Raw genomic sequence first — 11,834 nt, 5'->3', positions numbered from 1 at the left:
CTCATCTTGCTCTAACACTGCCAGAAGGACATCAGGCAAATCATCTTGTACTGTACCTCTTTCATTGAGCGTCCAGGAAAAACAACTCACTAAATTTTCTACAGAACTGCTCGCATATAACAAAAAACAATAGCCAGCGTTGGAAACAAAGCCCTTTTTTTTAAAGGCACTCTTCTGGGTTTCTATAATTTAATGATGAAAATAATAATCAATAACAAAATCAGAGAAAGACAGAAGAACACATTTATTATCTTAAGCACAATCTTTTCCAAGAAAAAAATCCAAGTAATCTCATTAGAGTCCTTAGCTCAAGGCAAGAAACGCAACTATGTACATGAGAGATCACTACAGGATCCTTCTCTGATTTCCATTCCTATAAGCATGCCTGGAATTTTCATCATTGACATTCAGGACAACATGCAATGGAGTCAATTTTCAGTGCCCATCACAGCAGGATTTAAAAAAAAAAAAAAAAACCTGTGTGCCAGGCTATGAATGGACATTCTGCTGAAAGTAAGGCCTTGCTTTTGGGGTTTGGCTGCCTTGTTTCAGAGCCAGCTTCCACAGTCCACCTGACTGGCCTTTTAGCAAGTTGCTGAGTGAAGCCTCAGTGGGGCTTGGAGCCCTCTACATTCAGGAGCTGCTCCTAAGCTTGCTGGGTGTACCTTGGACTCTCCTTGAGCTCTGCTGCAGCTTTGCTTGGGCCTTTCCACCTGCTTGGCTCACTTGGATACTGATCCTGGCCTGCAGATTGGAATTACTGGCTTGATCCTGGGCATGTCTTTTCACTCTGGATATGGCTGGCAATCCCTGGACATGTGCCTGTCCCTAATTGTTCTCACAGAGCTTATCTACTGTCCTTGCCCACATTGTAGGTGGACTGCAGGCCTGACAGTGCCCTCACTGTCTTTGCCTTGCCTTCTGGGGATCCCTTCAACATGGGCAAAATAATTGAACTTATTTCTAATCCATAAGAGATTCCCAATCAATAACAGACTAGAGGAGTGAGAAAGAAAGAAAGAACAAAACCAGAAACCTTTTCCCCTCATCCCTGCCTCTTCACACTCCCATCTTCTCCTTCCCTGAGCGGGGCTGGGGAACAGGGAATGGGGACTGCAGGGGGAATCCTTTCCACAGGGTGCAATCTTCCAGGAACAAAGTGCTGCAGCACGGGATCCCCACAGGCTGCAGCTCCTGCCATGAACCTTCTCCATGGTGGGATCTCCACAGGATGCAGCTTCCTTCAGGGCACAATCACCTGCTGCCAAGGGGGCTCTCCTCAGGCTGCAGTGTGGATATCTGCTGCAGTGTGACCCTGCTAACACCTGCAGGGTCTCACTCTACATCAGCACGGTCCTCTCCAGGGAAAGCATGGCAATGTCTGCCCTGGTGCCTGGAGCATCTTGTCCCCTTCCTTCTTCACTGACCTGGCTGTCTGCAAGGCTGTTTCGCTCACATTTCTCTCTCTGTCCTCTCACTCACAGTTGCTGTGCACTGGTCTTTACCCTTCCTTAAATGAGTTGTCACACAGATGTCACCGGCAGCACTGGTGGGCAGAGCCTTGGCCAATGGTCCGTCCCTTTTGGGGGTAACAGGGACTGGTTCTGTGCGACACGGGGGCACGTTCTGGTCTCTTCTCACACAAACCACCCCTGCAGCCTCCCAGCTGCCAAAACCTTGCCCCTGAACCCCACACAGATCACACAGACATTTGCTGGTTGTCTTGTGGCAAGAGGCTCAGGCTCAATGCTGAATGGGCTTTGAGTTGCCTGCTCCACAGGAAGGTGTCCCTGCCTATGGCAGGGCATTGGAACTGAATGGTCTTTAAGGCCCCCTTCAACCCAAAACTTTCTGTGATTCTGTGATTCCATGAGTGAGCTTAAAAGAGCTGAATTTAATGCGTTGAATTTAAACAGCAGCTCCACAGTTTTTTTTTACTAAAAGGGAAGTGATACATATTTGCTCACCTACCTTTTTCTTTTGGAAGTGTCTGTCTGTAGCATGCTACAGAGCTATTCCTGTCAAAAAACCAAACACACTTTTATGTTTCTTCAAGGTGAAAGTGAGATTTTAAAATGGATGAGAAAGTAACTGCTTTTCAAAAGATTTTCGTGCCAAAAATTGTGTAAGTGTGAGAACTTCAACAACTCTCATACAAGTACACTTGCAAAATTTGGAAGCCGAATGTTCTAAACTCTTTTTAAAACCTCCAAAACAAGAGCTTCTGTGAGTTTTGAATCTGTTTGGTAAACATATAGAACCAGAAGAATAGGTGAGTTGTTGGCAAGTTTTGACAAGAGGGAAATTGGCAATTTCAACTGAATTTCAACAAAGAACTTTGCCGATGTGATAGCGGGAAAGCCATTCAGAGCATGTATGAAACAAAACTGAACACAGAGCGAGGTCTCTGAATCACCGTGTCACAAAGTGATAAGCCCAGATTAAAAAACAAAAATGAAGCATATGCAATCATGTTGTTCTCACTAAAAATAATTATTAATAATATTCTTCGTGAGAAGAGAAAAAGAGTTTGTAGCAATGCTAAAGTGAAATAATCTTTAAAATATTTTTTATTTGGTCTGCAATTATGTCAATTTTTTTCTTGGTGTATATTTTCAAATAATAATTATCTGTTCCTTATATGTCCATAATACATACAGTACACACATAAAATATATAAACAAATGTACATAAATCTGAGGTGAATGCTCATGAAGTTTTACTCCCATGAGTGCATGATCAAAAAGGCTCGATCACTCTCCTAGGCCGTCATAGATTACATTAAGCACTAGGAAATTTCAAACTACTCAAAGAAACCACCTTGAAAACATCTCAGAATTTCCCATTTGATCACTCCCTACAGCTTCTTACTGTGCTACTGACAGCTACTTGTGCCACTGTGTTTCTGAAGAGCCTTGGTGTGCTTCTTTCCGTATTCTGGGCTACCCATGAAACCCGAGTTCCAAAGCCTTTTAAGGAATCCAAGCCTCTCCACTTACTTAGAAGACCTGTATCTCCTTGCATGTGGAAAGTGTTTGAATTCACTTCTTTTAGCATATATGACAGAATTTCAAAAACATGCATATTCCACAGGGGAGCAAAATTGTGCCTCAAATAATGCTTGTGACATTGCCCCTGTATGTAATGTTGTATATTCCCAGATCTTAAATTCGTTAGGCAAATTCCACATCTATTCTGGAGGCAGGTGAAAAATGTACCAGTGAGGAACTCTGTAAAATTGTTTTCATTTTCTCTGTTCTGATCTTCCCACAGAAATTTATCGTTCTCCACTGGGACACTTAGAGGAAGCATGCACTGATAATTAAAATGCTTTAAATTTTCCATAGACAAAAGAAAAACATGGTAATTGTCTTTGCAACAGTAACTTGAAAATATCTGATAAAGAGAACACCAACACAACTATTATAAAGAGGCCATGGCAACTTTGTCTCAGAAACCCTGAAGAGATAACAGTGCAACAAAGGGAGACATTAAGGCATTAGATAGAAAAGCAAATCTAGATATGGAAAGAAGTACACCAGACATTGGAGTGGAAACCCACATTTGTAAACACCACAGTTCACCTGCTCAATAGCCCTTCCAATGCATATCCTCCAACAAAAATGAAAGCTATGTAATTGAATCTTGACCCCATTTGCATGCTTAGAACAAGCAGCTGAGCTACCAACCCCCAAAACAAGATGTAAAACAGCAGAAATATAAATGTCATTAGGATACCTCTGCCCCTGAGATAAATAGGTGAGCATTGCCCATAACAGCTCCCTGGCATTGGAAGTACGTGACAGACCTAAGGCATTCAGGAGCCCAGGAGAAGCTGAGTAATGATCACAAGCCCTTCAGTTGCAATGATGACATCTTTTGCTCTCCTTTGTCTATCAATTGCTATAATTGAATCTATGGCAGGAATTCTGGGAAATGGAATTATCTTGGCTGCCAGTTCATTGAGCTGCATTGGGAGCAAAACATGGCCCCCATATGATATGATCGTGATCTCACTGAGTTCATCTAGATTAATTTTGCAGTCATGGAATACACTGGATTACTTCATGAATATATTTTATGAAAATTTCTTTTACAAAGAAAACCTGCTAACAGCTGCCAAGATAATGTTTACATTTCTGAGCTACTCCAGCCTCTGGTTTGGAGCCTGGCTTAGTGTCTTCTATTGCATCAAGGTTGCCAGTTTTACACAGTCTTTCTTCATCTGGCTGAAGCTGAGAATTGCCAGGCTGGTGCCCTGGATGCTGCTCACATCATGGCTCTGCTCCTTCACAGCTGCAATTTCCTTCACCTGGGATGTCTACAGTGTGCACGAGAACATCACTGCTCCGTCATCCATGACAAACTCTTCAGCATGGACAACCACAAGGAAAGACAATTTGGGTTTATTAATCCTTATCTGTAATGCTGGTATAGGTATGCCTTTAATACTGTCTGTTGTTTCAAGTGTACTGCTGATTTGGTCTCTGTGGATCCACACCAGACGCATGCAAAATAATGCAAGTGGCTTCAGGGATCCCAGCTTGGAGGCCCATATGAAAGCCATCAAGTCAGTCTGCTCCTTCCTTTTCCTTTACATTATATACTTTATTTGTGTTCTTATCATCGTATTCAATGTTTTTTCAGCTTTAAGCAATGCAGACTCAATCTGTGTTGTATTATTGGCTGCCTGCCCTACAGCACACACATTGGTCTTAATTTGGAGCAATCCCAAATTTCAACAGCTGCCACCTAGGATTTGGCACCACATTAACTGTCATGGAAGAACTGCTTGCATGTAAAAGACAGTGACTTAGCCTGGACTTTCTAGTTTAGATCCAGAACAATTAAATTGAAATCATCAGAGGGATAAATAACAGATGTTGGAATGAGTAGATTAGGGCCTTGATCAGCAGTCAATAGGAAGGTAGGAATTTGCTTTATGAAGATGTCAGTCTTGTTAAGAATAATCGTGTATGTTGCCTATTATCGGCTGTACTTTCATTGGAAATCATCACAATTTCCCTAAGAGAGCACAAAAACAAGGCCAAGACACAGACTTGTATGGAATCTCTTGAAATGATTGAGGTTAGAACACCTGATACAAATATAATAGACCACTTTAAGCACAGGCATGGACACATTCTGTGAACATAAGGCTTCAAAGTGGTTTCTGGTTACTAACACCTCCTAATGAGGATTCTGAGGAATTCCCAATATTTTCAGAATATCTCATTCATCATTTTCAAATCTGGTTGAATTCTAGTAAAATATTTGCTGATTCTAAAGGTGTATATAACATTCCCGAATGGTTCAGGAAGGAATGACATGGCCTTTTGAGATTCCTCCTCTTGTTGAAATAGTGACTTGTGTCACTGCATTATTGTTACATCAGAACTGGAGGTTCAGAATCCTTTCCAGCTGCAGGGGGATTTTACATACTGCTAAAGTAATTGACACAGAAACATACTGGACTAGGGTCTTGTGTTCATTAAGCTCATCCTGATTCAATGTGTCTGGTTTGGATGTTGTCGATCTGTTTGTAGCAATGTACTGTAATTGTGTTAAGTCTGTACCTGTGTTGCTTTTTTCTAAAAATTAAAATCTAACTAGTCAAAGGATATAACTTGGGGTGGAGCCTTCCTTTCCCTCATGACATAAATTGTGCCACAGGTGACACCACTGGCTTGCAGAAATATTTTCTATGCCACTTTATAGACATGCTGAAAGTTGAGCCAATGGCAATGGCACCCTGACATGCCATTGTCAGCACCATGCACTGTCACCATGCTGGTTGCCAGCCCAGCACCATGAGACACCCGTGTTGGGAGGGTTGGTCCATCCTCTGCCCTTCCCTGCTCTCCCCTCACCGGCCTTCAGGAACAAACCTCAGAGCTCTCTGACCACACCAACAGGCAGAACACGTGGGCTGTGCTCAACCCACAACCCGTGTGTGCTGTCCTGCTCAGGCCTGAGCTCTGAGGCACACGGCTGCTCAGCAGGGACACCCTGAACAGCTGCTCTCACACCATTTGGTTTAACGTTCCCTTATTCCACATTCCTCATGCACACGGGATTCAAAAGCAGTTCTTGTGCTGTTTTCCTGCCTCTTTAAGTACATCTTTCCTCCAAAGGTTTAGTTCCCTAAAATAATATCAAAGAGTTTCCAATTCATTCACATGAATTCATGGATCTAAGAGGGAAAGCCAACAGAAATACTGGAAGGCTCCTCGTAGGGTCAGTCTCCTGGGAGACATTTCTGTCTGTAAGTGACCAGCTAACCAACTCCGGCCATATGAAGAAAAATATCTTCAACATGCATTATATACACCAATTACTAAATCACTGTGTTCTGTTGGATAAATTATAAGTTTGACAGGGATTTGTTCTGGGAAGGAAAGTAGCAACTCCGGTATTAGTAGGAATGTGATATTTCTTGGGCTTAGGATCCTCTGAAGATATGAATCATGTCTGATTGTAGGCATTTTTCTCTTTTTTCTCTTCTCTTTGTAATATAAAGGTGGATTGGTCCACCCCAGTGGACCTACCAGTTTGCAACCTGAAGAAGTTCTGGAAGTCATGGAATCAGTCCATTCCAAAACATATGAACTTTTTTCACACACACCAATGACACATTACTGCAATAGCAGCTTGATTCAAGTCTGGTACAGTGAATCAAATCATGAAACAAACCAAACTCAAAGCTCATCTTGCTCTAACATTGCCAGAAGGACATAATGCAAATCATCTTGTCCTGTAGCTCTTTGCATTGAAGATCCAGGTAAAGCTCACAAGAATTTATAAGATGCTCACATGCAACATAAAACAATGAGGCCAACAAAACCATTTCCTATAAAAACACCTTTCCAGATTTCCAGAATTTAATGATAAAAAAAATCACCAGTGTGTAATTCAGAGGCAGAAAGAAAAAAAAACCATCCCCATTCTTGTTCTAAAGCGCAGTCTCTTCCAAGAAAAAAACAAAAACAGTAATCTGATTAGAGTCCTTAGCTCAAGGCAAGACATTCAAATATCTACATGAGAGATCACTACAGGATCCCAGGATTCTTCACTGATTTCCATTCCTATAAGCATGCCTGGAATTTTCATCATTGACATTCAGGACAACATGCAATGGAGTCAATTTTCAGTGCCCATCACAGCAGGATTTCAAAAAAAAAAACAAACCTGTGTGCCAGGCTGTACTACTTTTCTGTACATGTGTGGTCAGGGAAAGACAAAAAACGATGAATGGACATTCTGCTGAAAGTAAGGCCTTGCTTTTGGGGTTTGGCTGCCTTGTTTCAGAGCCAGCTTCCACAGTCCACCTGACTGGCCTTTTAGCAAGTTGCTGAGTGAAGCCTCAGTGGGGCTTGGAGCCCTCTACATTCAGGAGCTGCTCCTAAGCTTGCTGGGTGTACCTTGGACTCTCCTTGAGCTCTGCTGCAGCTTTGCTTGGGCCTTTCCACCTGCTTGGCTCACTTGGATACTGATCCTGGCCTGCAGATTGGAATTACTGGCTTGATCCTGGGCATGTCTTTTCACTCTGGATATGGCTGGCAATCCCTGGACATGTGCCTGTCCCTAATTGTTCTCACAGAGCTTATCTACTGTCCTTGCCCACATTGTAGGTGGACTGCAGGCCTGACAGTGCCCTCACTGTCTTTGCCTTGCCTTCTGGGGATCCCTTCAACATGGGCAAAATAATTGAACTTATTTCTAATCCATAAGAGATTCCCAATCAATAACAGACTAGAGGAGTGAGAAAGAAAGAAAGAACAAAACCAGAAACCTTTTCCCCCCATCCCTGCCTCTTCACACTCCCATCTTCTCCTTCCCTGAGCGGGGCTGGGGAACAGGGAATGGGGACTGCAGGAGGAATCCTTTCCACAGGGTGCAATCTTCCAGGAACAAAGTGCTGCAGCACGGGATCCCCACAGGCTGCAGCTCCTGCCATGAACCTTCTCCATGGTGGGATCTCCACAGGATGCAGCTTCCTTCAGGGCACAATCACCTGCTGCCAAGGGGGCTCTCCTCAGGCTGCAGTGTGGATATCTGCTGCAGTGTGACCCTGCTAACACCTGCAGGGTCTCACTCTACATCAGCACGGTCCTCTCCAGGGAAAGCATGGCAATGTCTGCCCTGGTGCCTGGAGCATCTTGTCCCCTTCCTTCTTCACTGACCTGGCTGTCTGCAAGGCTGTTTCGCTCACATTTCTCTCTCTGTCCTCTCACTCACAGTTGCTGTGCACTGGTCTTTACCCTTCCTTAAATGAGTTGTCACACAGATGTCACCGGCAGCACTGGTGGGCAGAGCCTTGGCCAATGGTCCGTCCCTTTTGGGGGTAACAGGGACTGGTTCTGTGCGACACGGGGGCACGTTCTGGTCTCTTCTCACACAAACCACCCCTGCAGCCTCCCAGCTGCCAAAACCTTGCCCCTGAACCCCACACAGATCACACAGACATTTGCTGGTTGTCTTGTGGCAAGAGGCTCAGGCTCAATGCTGAATGGGCTTTGAGTTGCCTGCTCCACAGGAAGGTGTCCCTGCCTATGGCAGGGCATTGGAACTGAATGGTCTTTAAGGCCCCCTTCAACCCAAAACTTTCTGTGATTCTGTGATTCCATGAGTGAGCTTAAAAGAGCTGAATTTAATGCGTTGAATTTAAACAGCAGCTCCACAGTTTTTTTTTACTAAAAGGGAAGTGATACATATTTGCTCACCTACCTTTTTCTTTTGGAAGTGTCTGTCTGTAGCATGCTACAGAGCTATTCCTGTCAAAAAACCAAACACACTTTTATGTTTCTTCAAGGTGAAATTGAGATTTTAAAATGGATGAGAAAGTAACTGCTTTTCAAAAGATTTTCGTGCCAAAAATTGTATAAGTGTGAGAACTTCAACAACTCCCATACAGGTATGCTTGCAAAATTTGGACGCAGAATGTTCTAATCGATTTTTACAACTTTCTAAGGACGATCTTCTGTGAGTTTTGGACCCAGTTATTAAACCTATCAGACCAGAACAATATTTGATTGGTTTGCAAGATTTGACAGCAGGGAATTTTGATATTTACTGCCAAATTTCACCAAAGAAGTTTGCAGATGTGATAGTCGGAAAGTCATGCAAACCAGTATCAAAAGAAACTGAATGTAGAGCCCGACCTTTGAATCACTGTGCCACAAATTGGTAAAAAAACCCCTAGAATCTAAGAAAGTAATGGAACATATCAGATTACATTGCTCTCACTTAAAAAAATTACTAATATTTTTAATGAGAAGAAAAAAAGAGTTTGTACCAATATTAAAATGAAATAATTTAAAAAATATTGTTCACTTTATATTAATTATTAAATTATTTATTTTGATGTGTATTATAATAATCAGTATCTGGACATAACATGCACATAACACATAGAGTCGTATATATATGAAATATATAAACAAATATACATTTATGTGAGGTGAATGGTCACAAAGTTTTACTTCTACAGGTGCATAATGAAAACAGTTTTATCACTTCCCTAGGCAATCACAGATTACCTTAAGCATTGTGAAATGCAGACAACCCAAAGAAACAACCTAGAAAGCACCTCAAAATTTCTCATTTGATCACTGCTGACAGCTTCTTACTGTGCTAGCAACCTGTGTCACTGCATTTCTGAAGAGCTTTTGTGTGTTTCCTTCTGTGTTCTGGGCTACAGATAAAATGTTAAGTCTCTAAGTTTTTCAATGCACTCAAGACTCTCCACTCAACTGTTTCTTTCCAGATGGGGAAAGAGTTTTAATTCAGTTCTTTTAGCAAGTATAGAAGAATTTTAAAGGCATGCATATTCCATATGGAGCAAAACGGACTTGATTAATAGGTTGTCATTGCTCCTGTATCCAATGTTGTATATTGCCAGATCTTAAATTCCTTGGGAAATTCCTGCACTTTTTGAATATGCTTGTGAAAAACAGGCAAGTGAAATACTCTGCTAAAATGATTTTCCTTTTGCTGTGTTTATCTTCCCACAGATTTTTGTCCTCTTTCGGGACAATCTGAGCAAGCACACAATGATCAGTATAATACTTAAAAATATCAATACACAAAAAAGAAAGTGTGAAAATCCTCCTTGCAGCAACAATTTGAATATACCAAATAAAGCAAAGGAGCTGCCCTTAGATAAGGAGTTGTAATGACAAGTATTTTTCATAAACCCTGTAGCCATATCTCTGCAAGACAGGGAGAGATTAGGGCATCAGGTATAAAAAACAAATCTAGACATGTAAAGAAGAACATAACCAATGGAGTGCAGATCCCACATTTGTAGACACCACAGCTCACCTGCTCCATAACCCTTCCGATGTAAATCCCTTCACCATTTCAATGCAAACTCCTCGGCCAAATTGCAAAAAACTGTTATTCAATCTTCATTCAAATTGCATGCTTCAACAAATCAACTGAGTGATCAACCCAGAAAACAAGATGTAAAACAGCAGAAATATAAATGTCATTAGGATACCTCTGCCCCTGAGATAAATAGGTGAGCATTGCCCATAACAGCTCCCTGGCATTGGAAGTACGTGACAGACCTAAGGCATTCAGGAGCCCAGGAGAAGCTGAGTAATAATCACAAGCCCTTCAGTTGCAATGATGACATCTTTTGCTCTCCTTTGTCTATCAATTGCTATAATTGAATCTATGGCAGGAATTCTGGGAAATGGAATTATCTTGGCTGCCAGTTCATTGAGCTGCATTGGGAGCAAAACATGGCCCCCATATGATATAATCGTGATCTCGCTGAGTTCATCTAGATTCATTGTGCAGTCATGGAATACACTGGATTACTTCATGAATATATTTTATGAAAATTTCTTTTACAAAGAAAACCTGCTAACAGCTGCCAAGATAATGTTTACATTTCTGAGCTACTCCAGCCTCTGGTTTGGAGCCTGGCTTAGTGTCTTCTATTGCATCAAGGTTGCCAGTTTTACACAGTCTTTCTTCATCTGGCTGAAGCTGAGAATTGCCAGGCTGGTGCCCTGGATGCTGCTCACATCATGGCTCTGCTCCTTCACAGCTGCAATTCCCTTCACCTGGGATGTCTACAGTGTGCACGAGAACATCACTGCTCTTTCATCCATGACAAACACCTCAGCATGGACAACCACAAGGAAAGACAATTTGGGTTTATTAATCCTTATCTGTAATGCTGGTATAGGTATGCCTTTAATACTGTCTGTTGTTTCAAGTGTACTGCTGATTTGGTCTCTGTGGATCCACACCAGACGCATGCAAAATAATGCAAGTGGCTTCAGGGATCCCAGCTTGGAGGCCCATATGAAAGCCATCAAGTCAGTCTGCTCCTTCCTTTTCCTTTACATTATATACTTTATTTGTGTTCTTTTCATATTATTTAACATTTTTTCACCTTTAAGCAATGGAGAAATGATTTGTGTTGTTTTAATGGCTGCCTGCCCTACAGCACACACATTGGTCTTAATTTGGAGCAATCCCAAATTTCAACAGCTGCCACCTAGGATTTGGCACCACATTAACTGTCATGGAAGAACTGCTTGCATGTAAAAGACAGTGACTTAGCCTGGATTTTCTAGTTTAGATCCAGAACAATTAAATTGAAATCATCAGATGGATAAATAATAGATGTTGGAATGAGTAGATTAGGGCCTTGATCAGCAGTCAATAGGAAGGTAGGAATTTCTTTTTATTGGATGTTAGTCTTATTAAGAATAATTGTGTATGTTGTCTATTATCAGCTGTACTTTCCCTGGAAATCAACACAGTTTCTCTAAAACAGCAGAAAAGCAGGGCCAAGACTCAGACTAGAATGGAAT

At 41.9% G+C, this 11,834-nt stretch overlaps 2 protein-coding genes across 2 annotated transcripts; both read left to right on the top strand.

Annotated features, from left to right (window-relative positions):
• Positions 1–3,866: 3,866 nt before the first annotated feature.
• On the top strand, positions 3,867–4,802 carry LOC131572391 (taste receptor type 2 member 40-like). The gene has a single exon (XM_058825563.1). The coding sequence runs from the start codon at positions 3,867–3,869 to the stop codon at positions 4,800–4,802; it is 936 nt and encodes a 311-aa protein (XP_058681546.1).
• A 5,827-nt stretch (positions 4,803–10,629) lies between these two features.
• On the top strand, positions 10,630–11,565 carry LOC131572390 (taste receptor type 2 member 40-like). The gene has a single exon (XM_058825561.1). The coding sequence runs from the start codon at positions 10,630–10,632 to the stop codon at positions 11,563–11,565; it is 936 nt and encodes a 311-aa protein (XP_058681544.1).
• Positions 11,566–11,834: the final 269 nt, after the last annotated feature.

This window comes from Ammospiza caudacuta, chromosome 2 (genome assembly GCF_027887145.1).
Source record: "Ammospiza caudacuta isolate bAmmCau1 chromosome 2, bAmmCau1.pri, whole genome shotgun sequence".
In the NCBI taxonomy this organism is placed as follows: domain Eukaryota; kingdom Metazoa; phylum Chordata; class Aves; order Passeriformes; family Passerellidae; genus Ammospiza; species Ammospiza caudacuta.
The sequence above is the reverse complement of the archived record's forward strand: the minus strand, read 5'-3'. Positions and strand labels throughout refer to the sequence as shown.